The following is a 16,489-nucleotide window of genomic DNA, read 5'->3' on the forward strand; positions in this document are numbered from 1 at the left end:
GGCCGTCCATAAGCTCCACTGAGCAGCTGCGCGGGGCTGACTTCGACACGGATAGCGTGCCTGCGCTGCCGCTGACCGAGCCCTTGCCGGCCGTGCGGGCCTGGCTGGACCGCGTCGTCCGGCGGCACGCCGAGTGGCCTCCGACTGCCGCCCGCCAGGACATCGCCGAGCGCTGCAGCGGCCACCTGGTGGCGACCGGCCACGAGCTGAGCTCGCGCCGGGACCTGGAGTGGAGGGTGTCCTTCTCGGTGCCAGAGAAGCGGCTGGCGCTCTGCCTCACTCCCATCCAGAGGAAGGTGTACTTGATCGTCAAGCTGATGCAAAAGTGCCTGCTGGGGAAGCCCAAAGTTCTCGTCACGTACCACATCAAGACGACGATGTTCTGGGAGCTGGAGGAGTCCCAGCAATCCACCTGGACCGAAGATCAGCTTTTCAGTCGCGTGCTGGATATGCTCGACCGCATCGACGCCTGCCTGGCAGCGCACTGCATTCCCGCATATTTCATGCCGGATAACAACCTCATCAGCAGCTGCAGCGTCGCTGACGTCCAGACGGTTAGACTACAGCTGCAGGGAATTCGTCGCAGTCCACTTCGGTCCCTGTTCGACATTGACAGCAGGGTCCGCTTCGAGTTCTCCACCGTCCAGCCCCTGCTGGACTTCCACGGGCCGCTGCTGGAGGCGATCGAGTCCGGGGATCGTGCCGCGGTGCCGGCAGCCCTGGCGTCAGGCCTGATCCGGCAGGCTAGCAACGGCTTCGGGAGAAATGAGTCCATGATCCCCCGGTGTGCCGAGCTGCTTCGTGACGCGTGGGAGGTGCGACAGCCGCCGGGCGCTGCCAAACCTTGCTTCGGCAGCTGGCTCATGCTTGCCACCGTCGCCATATTCGTTAGCCTCCAGGAAGACGAGAACTCATGGGTCGAAGGCGTCCTGCGGACGGCTTCATCGGAGGGACAGCGAACTGTGTGAAAATATCGGGAAAGAACACGTGGACTTCTGGGTCGATTGCTGCAAATCTAGCACGTCTCCCAGCTTCCGGACGACCCTGCTCCAGTTGTGCTATGAATCCTTCGGTGAGACCCTTGATGAAAGGCAGGTTTCCAGAATGTTAAAGGACTTCCTGGCCGTGACTGAGCGCCATCTTCCATTCGATGTCACAGAAACACTGTTGGACGCCCAGCTAACTCTCAAACAAGATGAACCCCAACAAACTGCCCTGAAAAAGATCGGACCTGGCTTGAGCCAGATCAACGGACCGCGTGGGCAAACAGAATGTGGAGATCACGACATTGATAGCACTTGCCACAGGGAAGCCGAATCGCGGGAAACACTTCGGCACGATGTGTACCAGATTCTGGACCAGAAACTTCTAGAAGTCTTAGATCTAGATCGCCCAAGCGCAGACGTCACTGCAGAAAAATTGGCCAGTGCTGGAACACCGAAAATATTTGCCAAAGAGGAAGAGGTCCTGATGCATCTGAAGATGGCTGGCTGGGAAAGACCCGGGCAAACAAAAGAGAACGTCCACCATATCGACCATATCCTGAGCAGATACGCAGCTATTGATTGGGTCGAGGAGCACAAGTCGGCTCACACGGACAGCTACGTGAGAGCCAAGCGCATCAACAACACCTACACTCCGGTACTAGAAACCATCGGACATCTGATGACTCGGGGTCAACACCATCTGGCCAGCCGTGCGCTTGATTGGGCGTCCCGCCTGACTGTCCGAGAGGTTATCGGTATCAAGAAAGGCTCTAGTGAAGCGGAGGTAGACACATACAGTCTGCACAACGCTACCCGCTTTATGGAGTGTCTGCCGGCCGACATGAGAATGCTACTGCGGATGACAAGCGGCCGGGTCAGCCTCAAAGCGCTGGACATGCTGCTCATGAGGGGATTGCCGCTGCTAAATAACTGGGACGTACAGGACACGCTGGTCCAGTCCGGGAACAGGGTCGACGAGCTCCTACAGGACTGGGAGCTTTTTCAGTGGCATGAGGAACCGGCTCAAGTCTGCCCGAACGATGTCCGGTTCACCGACGCTTTGGTGAAACTGTGGCTGGTGAAGATGTTGGGAGGGTCTGTCGAGCAGTGCACGGAGTGCGTATGTAGTGTTCCCGAACTGCGAGAGCCCGACACGGCACAGTCGGTTAGAAGAATCCTGTACGGCACGTAACAGCGATGTTCGCAGCGTCTAGGCTACTGAACTGGCATTCCTGTCGGCCAAATTTGTCCGTTTTTTTTGGGGGGGGGGGATTCTGTCACCATCCCGCACATTTAAAAATTGTTCGTTACAAAGGGTTCGTACCTTGCTTTCAGGTGAAATGTGTAAAGACAAAATGCACGTTTTTTTCTAAAGCAGTTTCGACCTACTTCATTGTGGTTCAAGTCTGAGGCAAAGTGCTTTTTGCACGGAAATGACTGTTGGATCTTTGGTGCACTCACCTCAGCGAAATGGCTGGTCATCGCACGGCGCTGGATATTGTTGCTCACTTCTGATAAGCAGTGTCACGCATATCTATGAGCATGAAGCACATCACGCGCATCCGAGCTCCTACCACACCACCTGGGGTGACCATCATGTGCACAGGAGCCTCTGCCGCGCGCGTCAGAGTACTCAACACGCGCCTCAGAATGCGCACCGCTTACATCGGAATGTTCAGTACCCGCTCCCGCTCGCACAGGGGTGCTGAACACATATGCGCCCGAGTTTCTACCCGGGTACCAGAGTGCCCACCACGCGCGCAAGAGTGTTCACTGCACCCACGAGCACCAAGCACATGGATCGCACCGGTGTCCAACCTGCGCACTGAGGTTTTCGCCTCTATCTGGCTACAATGCGGCTGGTCCGTGCCGGCGTTCTCCGTGAACGAGGCATGCGCGGTGTGGGCTGGCCTAGCGGGCCATGGTTACCGCTGGTGGATGAGCGAAACGACTATTGCGATCTCTGGCCTGACCTTGCCGCCCAGGTGCGGCGTCGGTTACCACGCTGCGCCACCCTGGCGCTCGCGACCGCGTGCTTTACCCTCGGCTCCGCGCTACCGAGCGGAGCTTGGCCTACGCCGAAAACCATACCCGTCTCCCAGTGCTCACCCCGGCCCCACGCCTCGTCCAAATCACCTGGTTTACAGCCATGTCATATTCATCACCTTTGTACACATTATGCCGATGTAACAATGCTTTAATAGTGAATAAAACAGTGAACGGTAGTGCTTGGCCGTATCACGGGCCGGCCAGGGGGCCGGAATCACAATGACGCTTACGGCTAGGTATTAAATCAACTGGAACACGTCAGGCCGCGCACAGCAGAGGCGATCAGAACCAATTAGTGTATGCACTGGATTTATAATTAAATAAAATCACTGTCGCACCTAGGAATACGTACAAATGATGGCACGCCTAAGTGGCACACAATCAGTAATATCGGCCGATTTCGGGACGCTAAAACGACCCGCTGGGAATCAGGACGAGAGAAAATGAAACGAAATCACAGGTAGCAGTGAGCTGTCCGCCGCCGGCGGGCGCCGTCCCCTCGCACTGTCTCTCTCTATGTACACCCACGGTGGGGGCGCGGCGGCCCGGGCACGCGCGCCGGCGCCGCCGACGGGCCGCGTCGGCGGTGCTACTTGTCGAGCGCCGTGTCCGGCGAGGCGGAGCGCGACGCCGACAGCAGGACGGCCACGGCCTCCTGCTGCTGCCCCCGGCCACGGCCCCACGCCAGCACCAGTCACTTCGGGCCGCGCGACTTCTTCCTCCTCCGCTTGAAGAAGCAGCAGCACCTGCCGGCGCGGCCGACACGCGATCAGCGCCGTGCTGAGTCCATCAACATACAGGTCACTGGGCACCCACAGCAGGGGTTTGAGGCGGAATGCCGACACATCGACGGGTGTCTGCGTGGAAAATCAGGCAGCCACCAGGCCGTCCCAAGCGTTCTCAAGTACAACATTAGCGGATCGTTCGGTCCAGCGGCTCATGAGGTGACAATTGGAGCTACAACAATATGTCACGCGGCAAAACCAGCCAGACTGACATGCCCGGTCTCGATGGTAGCCGAAGTGATAGGTTAAGCGATCACCGAAGCCAAACATGTCGGACGGTGATAGGGGCGAGCGCCAGATGTCGGGGGACAGCAGGGGCCAAAGTGACCGCCAACTGATGGAGCAACCCCAGTGACAGGTCACACGGCGTCACGTTAGGGGTGACAGGAGCCAGAGTCCGACGGCGGCAGGTGCCAGTGACATGCCATATCGCGATACCAGCCCGAGTGGTGCGCCAGACAGTAACGGGAGCCAGTGTCAGGTGGAGAAACGAGCCAGTGACACGTCGAACCATACGGGTAGTCGGGGTGACATGTCACAGAGTGAGGGATGCCCAGAGTGACATATCACAGAGTGAGGGATGCCCAGAGTGACATATCACAGCGTGAGGGATGCCAGAGTGACACGTCACAGGGTGAGGGAAGCCCGAGTGACACGTCACCATCCGGGAACCCCCAGTGACACGTCACAGAGCAAGGACAACCCGAGTGGCAAGTCACCGAGTCAGGAAAGCCAGAGTAGTACGTCACACACTACGGGAAGCCAAAGTGATATGTCACATCGCACGAGGAGCCAGAATGACGCGTCAATCACAAGAGCCGAAGGAGCACGTCGGCCGGCGCCATGAGTCAAATGACACCTTACACAACAGGAGCGTGAATTACACGTCGAACGGCGACGAGAGCAGAAAGGCGTGTCAAATGACAGGGGTCAGTGACTAAATGAAATAGTGTTCGCAAAAACATGACGGTAACCGCGACACGCCAGATGATGCAAGCAGTGAGAATGACACGGAAACTGCAAGCCGTTGCCATTCGAGATTTCCAACTGTCACTTTCGTATGTCAAATGACAGCGGTCAGTGACTAAATGAAACAGTGATAACAACAAAATGACGGTAACCGCCACACCCCAGATGATACAAGGAGAGAGAATGACACGGAAACTGCGAGCCACTGCCATTCGAAATGTCCAACTGTCACTTTCGACATCAGACGCATTCTGACCACAAAGCCGGGAGACAGAGATGTCTGCTCAACAGTGATTGCTCGCTTGACAGCGGATGACTCTAAGACCGGGTGGACGCGTCCAACGGTGGCGGCACCTGACGCGACGCCGTACTTAGTTTCGTCGACCACATCCACGTCTGGCGGCGCGGCGATCGGCGTGTTGCTCTGGCCGGCCGTCGGGTCGTCGGCCCCCAGCTCACCGTTGGCCGAGCTCATCACCTGTCGGAGCCAGATCCGGTCCGGTCAGGCCAGGTCAGCGGCGCGGCCGCGCTGGACAAGTCACACCGGCGCCCTACTCCGTCCGAGTTTACACTGGGAGCACACCACGCAGACTACGCTACGGCTCCAAGCACATGCGCGCTACCCAGGCTGTTCCGTCCCAACAGTCAGCTGTCCCGGCCGTAGCCGCCATCTCCGTCGGCCCAGCCGCGCGGAAGGCCGCGTCGCGAGCCGCGCTGGGCCGCCCCACTTGCCTGCACAGAGCCGTGCCGGTCTGCCGGGGTCAGCATGCCCCCCAGCAGGTTATTGGAGGCCCGGTGTGAGTCGGGCCAGGCGGCCGCCGCCTTGCCGCCCTGCAGACAGACCGAGGGGCGCGTGCGGTCAGCGGCCGGCGCCAGGCAGCCGTCGCAGCCGATGCCAGGCGGCAGCCGCGCTACCGACGCTGGCGGGCGTGCTGCGCATGCACCGCCTCACTGACGGGGAGCACACCCACACGGCGGGGACGGCACCGGGGGCATGCACTCGCGGCCGTCTCACCTTGTTGGTGGTGGGATGCCGCTCTCGGTTCGGCGACACGATCACCTCCTGACCGGTCTGCAGAGAGCCGACCGGCGTCGACTGGGGGCACAGCGCGGCGGCACCGCAGTTAGGGCCCGCTGCCGCTGGGCGGCACAACACATCGGAGGCCTGTGTTCGGATGGCTACAACACTGCGAAACGCACTCTCACGTTCGTCGCTTGTCGCCGCCGACCGCAGCTCAGGGTGTCAGGCTCGACTATTCTGGGCAGCGATTAATCCGCGACTTTGTGGCGTCACAGGATAGACCCCCCCCCCTCCCCTTTGCTTAACCTGGCGACTGCTCCGGCACAGAAATGCACTGATTTGTCCGCGCCATTTTGTGTGAAGTTTGCATTACGCCCAGTGCCACACCATTTTGAGAAGGCTTCCAGACAAACAAAATGACTAGCCGCATACAGACCCGAAGATTAACGTAAGCAACAACGCTTCTTGACCAGTGACGCCCACTAGGTGCTTGTGCTCTTTAATCGAGACCGCTCCCATGCAGTGGGTTCGCCCTGCTCGGCTAGTTGGTCAGTGGGGTTTCCGGGCGGGACATCGAAAGAGTCACCCCTCGGTGGCCGCACAGCCGGCCGTGTGCGGCAGCGCTCCGTCAGACGGGAGCAAGGCTCCCGCCCGCAAGCCGCCCGCCTTCGGCTGCTGACAGCAAGAGCACCAGCCGCACACATCTTCACCAGCTGTCCATAGGCCTCCTGCCCTCGCTCACCCGGCCACGCCAGCTCACAGCTAAGCGCAAGGCTTTTGAGGTCCGCCACGGCCTCCGGAACGGAAAACCCTGATCCCACTAGCACGGCCGCCGTGCGCGTGGGCTTTACTGCTTCAAGCAGGGTGGTTTGACTCTCCTTCTGCTGTCAAGGGCCTTTGTCATACGCCGGCGGTATGCGACTACTGCAGCCGTCAGCCATACCTTCCAGGCCCGTCGGCACGGAGCGCTGTTGGCGTCATCCAACACCATTGTTGGTCCGAAACGAACGCACATCCGATGCAACTGGCGCTGAGACCCGGACGTCTTCAGATACGGCGCTGGACTGGGACGCCTTCAGATACGGCACTGGGTTCGGGCGCCTTCAGATACGACGCTGGGCCCGGGCACCTTCAGATCCGGCGCTGAGCTCGGGCGCCTTCAGATACGACGCTGGGCTCGGGTGCCCTCAGATCCGGCGCTGAGCTCGGGCGCCCTCAGATCCGGCGCTGGGCTCGGGTGCCCTCAGATCCGGCGCTGAGGCCAAGGCGCCTTCAGATCCGGCGCAGTCGCCGCGGTAGCCGGGTCTAAATGTCGTGACCACAAAAATACCCGCTTGCCATTTTCATCCCACTTAACATGAACCAGGCATGCAGACAAGGCGTTCCATAGCGGGTAGCGGTGTGTCGGAGCCAGACAGTAGACAGGCCACTGAGGTCAGACAGAGCGACGCCGGGTCGCCCGAGGGAGCGTCAGTCGGCGCCGGGCCGATCGATCACACCGCGGCCGAGCGCGCCGCCCAGCCGGGCCAACACGAGTCGACGCCGAGCGCGCCGCCCAGCCGGGCCAACACGAGTCGACGCCGAGCGCGCCGCCCAGCCGGGCCAACACGAGTCGACGCCTGCTGGGCCCGCCCTCACACCCGCGCGACACACCGGCCGGCCGGCAATCGCCCCCCCCCCCCCCCTCCTCTCCCTCCTCCCTCTCCTCTCTCCCTCTCCCTCTCTCCCTCTCCCTCTCCCTCTCCCTCTCCCTCTCCTCTCCCTCTCCCTCCCCTCCCTCTCCTCTCCCTCTCCCTCCCCTCTCCCTCTCCCTCTCCCTCTCCCTCTCCCTCTCCCTCTCCCTCTCCCTCTCCCTCTCCCTCTCCTCTCTCCCTCTCCCTCTCCCTCTCCCTCTCCCTCTCCCCTCTCCCTCTCCCTCTCCCCTCCCTCTCCCTCTCCCTCTCCCTCTCCCTCTCTCCCTCTCCCTCTCCCTCTCCCTCTCCCTCTCCCTCTCCCTCTCCCTCTCCCTCTCCCTCTCCTCTCCCTCTCCCTCTCCCCTCTCCCTCTCCCTCTCCTCCCTCTCCCTCTCCCCTCTCCTCTCCCTCTCCCTCTCCCCCCCTCTCCCTCTTCCCTCTCTCTCTCTCTCTGCTCAATCCTCTCCTCTCTCCGCCTCCTCTCCTCCTCCTCTCTCTCTCCTCTCTCTCTCTCTCTCGTTCGCTCTCTCTCTCTCTCTCTCTCTCTCTCTCCTCTCCGGACTGCCGAACACCATGAATATGCCAACGTGTGCCGAGCCAACAGGACGCCTGATACGGCGTGTGCCACAAGAGAGGTAAGTGGGTAGGAACGCCACCAAACCGGAGCAGCTCCGCGTACCGCTTGTCTGAAGGAGGCGCTGATGCACGCAACAACCTGGACGACCCCGGGGCGCGCCCGCGCTCTAATAATGGCGTGCTCAGGCGAAAAACGAGGTCAACCTCTTACTCGACCGCTAGTCCACTCCCAATCTGATCTCACACTTGGCGAATGAGGGTCGACGTCAGCTGACACTCCCTGACAACCAATCATCGAGAACCAATTGCGCCTGCACGTTCACCATGATAACCGGGCGAGCGGGCGCAGCGCGGCGAGCTGCCATTGGTGGCGACCGGCTCGGCCGTTGACGAGCCGGGGCTTACGAGAGGACCGTCGCGTGATCTGCGGTCGATCCGCACCGGAACTGGGCCCCGCCCACGACTGAGCGTCGACCAGCACTGACCTCCACCATACTTCAGTCAGGCACAGCTCCGCGCGCCCCAGTCCCGTCAAAAACGACACGAGTATCGCCCAGCCAAACCTCGCACGGTTCAGGCCAGCGTGCCAAAGTGCCCCTCGGCCAACGCCGTCCAGCCGTACTACGAGGAACGTGCCGTCCGTTGACACCACGACGGTCGCGTCACTCCTGCTCGCCTCGCAAGACGTCGCCCCCACCCACCATGGTGCGTCCCGTCCAGTCGAACTCCTCGTCGTCGACGTAGCCTTTGCGGTCGAACAGGTCTTGGAACAGCTTGCGCAGGTAGTCGTAGTCGGGCATCTCGAAAAAGTCCAGCCGCCTCACGTACCGCAGGTAGGTGGCCAGTTCATCTGTGGTACATTTCAGGCGTGCGTCAACAAGACACAATTATAACACAAACCAACAGACATCAATCAATCATATCGCACAGTAAACTGAGTTACCTGCGAATGACAGTGAGCTTAAAACGGGTACTAGTGTTTTGCGTTCAGCACTGGCGCAGGTATCATATCGATACGGTGATTCCTCGTCATAGCAAAACGTCGTTCGCCGTAATTCCTCCTCTCAATCAAGGCGCCCAAAACCGATCACGCCGGCGCTGCACCATTTGAGGCTTGCCAGGGCCGCGACTTATCGCCACACATCACGGCGACGCGGGCCATCAACGGCAACACGGCCCATCACCGCTGCCGTCAGCGGTGCATGGGAAACGGCTTCATCACAGCAGAGGCCCCGCTCCCCAAACTATCACCGGAGTGTCCTCTGCCCTCAGCACGCTTGCCATGCGCTCTCAGCATGGCCTTAAGAGCGGCGGCCGTCCCGGAGGCGGGCCGGGGGCGGGACAGCGAGCGGGTCGACTGTCAGCAGACGAAGCGACTCGGTCCGACAGCTGACCAGCCGGCCTGGCCGCCACCCCGGCAGCGGTGGTGCACCCGCCGCCGCCGCCCGCACGCCCCGCGGCCCCGGGCCGGCGGCAGCACCGCCGCCAACGCGCTGAGGGCGCTGCAGGGACGGGCACACGCAATGAGCGGAGCGCAGGTTCGCCCCGACAGGTCACGGGCCCGGGCGCCCGTCGGCCGCGGGTCAGCAGAAGGCCGTGGCTGCAGTGTCGTTCTAGCCGCCCACCAGCAGCCAGACCAACGGCGGAGGTTGCCGGCGCGGCCGCCCCATGCTTCCACGAACACGGCGGCAATGCAACGCCCCCTGCAGCAGCCTAGGCCGCTCGACCCCCAGGCGCCGGGCTTCGCAGGCACGCGGCCCGACTAGCGCTGCACACCCCGCCGCTCGGCCCCCAGGCGCCGGGCTTCGCAGGCACGCGGCCCGACTAGCGCTGCACACCCCGCCGCCCGAGTCACCGGCCGACTGCGGGACCACATATAGCGACAGCGTGCGTCTGTTCTCCCGCCACTCGGGTGTTTGCGGTGGGCCCCCGACCGGTGGCTGGGTCCAGATCGACGGTCGAGGCCATGCCATTAACATGACCAGTCAGTCGCACGGTGGACCGGGCGGCCGCTCCATATGGATGAGAGGCGGCAGTCGGCGGCCGCCGCCGCCCCTTGCGACAGCACCGCTCAGAGGTCGCTCTCCCCGCAGCGAGCACGCGCCGGTGCCGACACGTCCGGCGGCACCTGTCTCTGGAGGGCGCCTGCCGACGCCACGCTCCCGGCGGGGCTGCCCGGCGCGCTCGCCGCCGTCCGTCGCCACTGACCGGGGGTAGTTCTCGCAGAGCACCTCGATCGGCGTGGCCCGCTTGGTGTCGCCGATCTTCTGGTACCGCTCCTTGAGTGTCTCGGCCTGCAGGCCCTGCCAGGGCAGGCTGCCGCGCAGGAAGTACATGAACATGTGACCCAGCGCCTCCAGGTCATCCCGCCGACTCTGCTCTGAAACAAGGGTAAGATCCCGGTCAGCGGTCAGCGATCATCGGCTCAGAGTCCCCAGTCCACAGGGTATTCGACATCGGGTCGCAGCGCCGGGTCGGCGGTAACACGCCGCAGGACACTGGCTTTGGCATGCCCCCCCCCCCCCTCCCCCTTCCACTTGATACCATCCAGTTGAAGGTACCACAAAAAGAGAAGGGCACAGCTCAGCGCGTGACATTGCCACGCACGCTGAAGGACTCGATAGACATTGACGGAGATACCTCAAACACATTCGGCCGACACTGCGCCCGCTGCCTGACAGACGGTGCGATGGTCCGTAGAATGGCTCGTGATGTACTGAGCAAAACAGACGCAATTAGTGCCTGCCCCCCCCCCCCCCCCCCCCCCCTCCCCGCCCAGCCCACTTCGGAGCTGCGGCGCCCGCTCAGCCGGGAGTGGCGCCAAGCCCCACAATGTCAGTGGGGCGCACGTGTGGCTGCTGCCGGCATCGGGCCGGGGCCATCACTCCTGCTGACACGCCGCTACAGACCGGGACACCCGGCCCTCGGGACACAACGCCCACCCATCAGAGCTCGCCAGCTCAAGGGGCCGCGGACGTACCACCACTTGACAGAAACAGCCCGCTATCGGGCGCGGCGGCAGCCGACAGGTGGCGCTGGCCGAGACCGGGCCGAGCCGGGCCGGGCCGCGCGCCAGTGACAGCTCGCGGGCCCTAAATACGGAGCCGTCAGCCGAGTCAGCAGAACGTGCGCCGCTCGCTATGGCAGCACGGTCGGCACGCGGCGGCCAGCGTGCCACAGCGGGTCCTGTCGCCACGCCCGGTCTGTTCGGGCCGAGTCTGCGGCCGCGGCGCCCACACGGCCGGCCCGACCGCCGGCTGTCCGAGGGTCACAGCGGCCGAGCGCCTCCGCGCCGAGCGGTACGCGCGCGACACGGCCGGAGCGGCGGCCAGTGGGCGAGCCACCACTGGCACACACGGTGAGCGGCACGACGGTCAGCTGTGCGTCGCGCCACCACCAGCGCCGAGCCGAGGCAGCTGCGGCTGGCGACTGACACCGCAGCATGGGGCCTCGGCTCCGAGGGGCCGCCCTGTCGACGCTCTGCCGGCTCAGGACGCCACCCTGCTGACACTCGGCCGGCTCCGAAGCGCCGCCGCCGGCCGGGGATGGGTCGCCATGGCGCCCATGTCTCCCGGGCTTCCTGCTTAGCAATCACGAGATCGTATAAGGCCAGGACCGAATCCTACACCGAACGTGCAGGAACAAAGCCGTCGTGTGGAAAAGTGAATGCTTTCGACAACGCTACCGCCAAAACAGCCGCAAGACAATCCCATCTGACCAGCCATTGTATCGGGCCATTCAACTCTTCAGACACAAAGGCAGCAGCGACTGAAATGCAACAATCACGGCGCGATCGGGTAGCAAAGGCAAATATTTGTGTGTGCTTGTCTCGCCAGCCAGTTCGCAGGTGGGGAAAGTGGCAGCGCACTGAATGTTTTCCGTACTTGGGCATAAGAAAAATGTGAACTGGTCCATGACACATCTCTTCCGACACTGACATGCATTGGGCAGCAGATCCCGGTCACTTCGGCGCTGGTTATACTCAGAACGGTGGTCTATAAAAACCTATAGGTGTGTCATGGCACGCGATCACACCAAACGTATCCATGAACCCAGATAACACATCGAAGTAAAACTGATCCATTTGCCGCAACCGGCCGGACAAACGGGATCACCTTCAACGGTTCCCTTCCAAGGTTTTGCGGCGCCGCACTCGGCGGAACATTGATGCCCGGTTCACCACTGCATTCCGAGAACACAGAGGGAGGCGTGTCTCACCACACCGCCCCAGCTGACGGGGCGGGGCGCGGCAACCATGGGGGGGGGGGGGGGGCGGGGTGAAGCAGGGGTGTGTGCCGACAATGACTGCGGACCGCGCTCGGCAGGTGTGTCGTCGGTGGGGGAGGGGCGTCGCCGTCGGCCGGTGACCGCTGCCGTGAAGCGCCTCGCCGGACGGGCGCCGCCGCCCGCCGCGCCTGGCAGGCCAGGCCGCTCCAGCACGGCGCTGGAGAGTGCGGGTCTGCCCGGGTGTGGGCCCGGACTGGCGCCACTTGCCCCGACCGAACTACACTGGACTGGACTGGACTGGACTGGGACTGGACTGGACTGGACTGGACTGGACTGGACTGGACTGGACTGGACTGGACTGGACTGGACTGGACTGGACTGGTGACGCCGGCCGTACTTTGCAGACTGTCTCAGTTAAGTTTCTGCCCCTCCCCCTCTCCTTCAGCTGAGAACAGTTGCCTGGGGTTTTCTTCAACCGGACACAAGTACTGAAGGACAGTCCCCAGCGAGGTTATTCCACGAGGGGTCCCGCTAATTAACACCAAAGCGTCCACTTTGCAATGCGCTCGCGTGCTGCGACAGGGTGAATTTGACCAGAAATCGATGCACCCATAAAAAGGAACGTAACGGTTGCATGTACCGTCACAAGTACGGGTAACCGCGCAGATCGACCCTATAAGCCCAGATGAAACGCCAAAAAATGGTTTTGAGGGACAAATACAGCAACCAGGTGATTTAAGGCGTCATTTAAGCGCTGATTACTCTTGCCAAAACCAGCAGCATACAGTCCATGAGATCCCTCAACTGACCTAACCAATGAAGCATACAAAATATCATTGATCAACTGTCGCCCAAATTTCATAACTTAATGGCCTTTGTACTGTGCACTCTACCCCTGGGCCTCTGGTTTGCGTACTGGACTTGTCCACCTCACATCGTGTCGCCATCCGGAAAAAACGTGCAGCCTTTCCTCGACGAGACTTCACGACCGTCGTGCAGTTGGAGACTTATCGCGATTTTCTCAAACCTTCCTCCACAATGAACAGGTAGAAACCGATGAGCAGTACCCAAAGCCAACAGGTCGCCTTACCTTATATTAAAGGGCAATAGGTAACTCTCCAAAAAAATGGTATCACCATTTGCAATACCGCATGGCATATCAGCACAGTGCAAGTAACTTTTGCTTACAACGACTGTGCATTGCTTGAAAAATAATGTGCACATCTTTGCTGGCGTTAAAACTTTCAAATCACAGGGAATTTGTTTCACAACTCCGCTTAGCCGTACTTACACGATTGAGAAAAAAACACGTATCTTCCGGCAATCGGGAGCAGTGAACGAGGATAAGAAGTTATAAGCATGAGTGATGCCAGGCAGCAGCGGATGTCTGGCGTGGCCCGGTCCCGCTGAGAGGGGCATCCACCCGGTCCCGCTGAGGGGAGCACCCCACCACCCCTGCTGGGGGGAGCATCCAGCCAGTCCCGCTGAGAGGAGCATCCACCCGGTCCCGCTGAGGGGAGCACCCAACCACCCCCGCTGAGAGGAGCATCCACCCACCCCCGCTGAGGGGAGCATCCACCCGGTCCCGCTGGGGGGAGCACCCAACCACCCCTGCTGAGAGGAGCATCCACCCGGTCCCGCTGAGGGAAACGGCGGCGCGGCCGCTGAGGGGATACGCTGCCCCAACGAGGGGCAGCGGGCCGATGCGAGCGGGCGCGGCCATGTTCCCGTCGTCGCGGCCATGTCTCACGTTGCCGACAGCCACCCGGCGATTGGCGGTCGTGCCAAGCCAAGCGGTAGGCGGCGGCGGCGCCGCGGCCCGTCGGATCCGTCAGTGTCATAACGCTGGCGCCGAGTCCGCCTCCACATCTCCCGCCTCCGGCAGGACGGAGCACTGCGCGCCTCCGGCAGGGACGGAGCACTGGCGCGTCTCCGACAGGACGGAGCACTGCGCCGCCCCAGCGGCCGCCCGCACACCGCGCTCCAGCCAGCCTCGCATCGACCCACTCACGACGGCAGCCGATTCAACCGCACAGCCTGGTTTCTGGGCAGCATCCGCTGCCCGCATCCGCTTCCACGGAGGCGTTGGGGCCTGAGCCCAAGCGCGGGGCGGAGACAGCAGCGGCGTTTGTCTGGGGCCGGCTGCCGTCTGGTTTTGCGGCGGCGGGCGGCGGCGGAGCGGCGGCGGCGGCGGCGGCGGCGGCGGGCGGCTGGCGGCGGCTGCGGCTGGCGTCGCGTCCCATACGTTACCGGCCGGTGCCCACTTGCCGGCCCGTACCGACGGTGTCGATACGAGCTGGCCTATTCCAGGCAGGGTATACCGAGCATTGGAACACGGCCGGCGCGGCTCGGGCCGGGCCACACGTGGCTGTGAGCATGGTTTCGCCACCGGCTGCCGGCCGTAAGCTCACGAGATCGGGGGACGAGCTGAGCTGAACGCCCCATTCCAGGAGTGCGAAGCAAAGAGAAAAATTAAATCCAGGCACAGAAGATAACAAACATAGCATTGCAATATTCTTTGGAGGTTCCAACGTACATGGTGAACGTTTGCGCTTACTCTGAGAGACGAACTGGATTCCACAAATACCAAGTACAGTGTGCTCCCATTCTTTCAATCAGCCAGACGCTTACACAAATCAATCCGTTGACCCACCATGAATCACCCAGGTAAACACACAAATCTAGCCGCACGTGAGCCTGCCTTAAACGCTGCTACACCACAAGTGGTGACTGACTATCGGCGTGTGATGGTCCCCTGGCTCCGATACTTTTATCGAGTGACCGGACCTCCCTCGCCCACCGCCTGTCAGCATTCGGTCCTGCCTTTGCGGGGCGGACTCAGCCACAGGACCCGCGTTCACTAGGCACGGCTACCTGAGCCCGCCGACGTGGCAGGGCTCTGACCATCCCCTGAACGCCCACGGCCCCACATCCAGTGACGTCGCACGACGTTGGCGCCCGCGCGCGCGCGCGCCGCTGGCTCACCCCTGCCCAGGTGCGTGTTGATGCTCATGTAGCGCGCCGTGCCGGTCAGACTCTTGTTCTCCCGGTACGGGATGTGGCGGTTCGTCTCCGGATCGATGTACTCCTTGGCCAGGCCGAAATCTGCCGGCAGCGCCACCTGGTGACGGAGCGCCACGCCGCAGAGCGTGGCCGCGCGCCCACGCCCGTCAGGCGCAACACAGCAGCGGCGCGCACCGCGTGACAGACGGCGCACCGTCTCGCCGGCGACGACAGGCCGGCGGCCGGCTCCCGTAGTTTCAACACACTTCGGACGAATGATGTCACACGGCGGACGAGCTGACGTCACACCTCGGACGGGTGACGTCACACGGCGGACGAGCTGACGCCCGTGGTCCGGCGAGCAAGGGCGGATGACATCGGACGGGGACGCCTGACGCATGTATGACGTACAGCGTCCGATGGAGCCGAAGGCGGTGCCGCCGTAGGGCTGCCTGGCATCACATACCTATGATGTGGATGACCTTGTCTTTTCTGTTTGAGCTCCGGCCTATGAGGAAGTTCTCGGGCTTCACGTCTCGGTATATGAGGTGTTTGGAGTGGACAAATTCTATCCTATGTAACTGAAACACGTTGAACGACGATGGTTAGTCGAACAGGGCAAAAACATACGAGCAAGAATGGACCTTTCATGTGGGAAAGCCCGTCAAACACCCAACAGTGCTGCTCACATTGAAATTTAAGCGACACGCTTTGCAAAACCAGAAAAAATGCGGAAAAATAATCCGATAACTTAGCAATCGCTTGTATCGGGACTTCCGCTGAATCACTGACAACAAACACCGGATGCGATCGTTCACAGAAGGGAAAGACATGCAGACACACCTTCTACACGGCAAGCAGCGTGCCCAGCCACCACATGCGGTGTTCGGGAGCGGTCTAGTGACAGCCGAGCGGGCTGGCAGCGCGTGCGTCTGCCGATGTCGGGGCGGGGGCGGGGCTGCCGTCCAGCCCGTGTGCGGTTTTTTCTTGAATATGGACATGTTGTTTTTACTATCATAAAATATGCTACTTTAACACTAACCGCTAAGTATAATAGACAATTCACTCAAACTGATTAACTTCACTCAAAACGCACCCCTATTAAGTGAAGGGGTGCGTATTTTTGTGTTGGACAATAGCTTTGATAAGCACGCGTCCCGGCGGCCGGTTGAATGCGACGCGCTCGGGTGGGGGTCAACT

General features: G+C 61.6%; 1 protein-coding gene across 1 annotated transcript in view; it reads right to left on the bottom strand.

The window, feature by feature from the left end:
- Positions 1 to 3,126: 3,126 nt before the first annotated feature.
- The window catches only part of LOC119101578 (casein kinase I), a 61,437-nt gene continuing 48,074 nt past the window's right edge, over positions 3,127 to 16,489 (bottom strand). The window contains exons 9-16 of the mRNA XM_037224926.1: positions 15,756 to 15,870; positions 15,272 to 15,391; positions 10,272 to 10,439; positions 8,761 to 8,912; positions 5,805 to 5,885; positions 5,522 to 5,620; positions 5,161 to 5,267; positions 3,127 to 3,781 (exon numbers count right to left, since the gene is read on the bottom strand). Coding sequence (XP_037080821.1) covers positions 3,730 to 3,781; positions 5,161 to 5,267; positions 5,522 to 5,620; positions 5,805 to 5,885; positions 8,761 to 8,912; positions 10,272 to 10,439; positions 15,272 to 15,391; positions 15,756 to 15,870 — 894 coding nt within the window. The 3' untranslated portion in view covers positions 3,127 to 3,729. The remainder of the gene's footprint in view (positions 3,782 to 5,160; positions 5,268 to 5,521; positions 5,621 to 5,804; positions 5,886 to 8,760; positions 8,913 to 10,271; positions 10,440 to 15,271; positions 15,392 to 15,755; positions 15,871 to 16,489) is intronic.

This window comes from Pollicipes pollicipes, unplaced genomic scaffold (assembly GCF_011947565.3).
Source record: "Pollicipes pollicipes isolate AB1234 unplaced genomic scaffold, Ppol_2.1 Scaffold_4881;HRSCAF=5763_pilon_pilon_pilon, whole genome shotgun sequence".
NCBI lineage: Eukaryota > Metazoa > Arthropoda > Thecostraca > Pollicipedomorpha > Pollicipedidae > Pollicipes > Pollicipes pollicipes.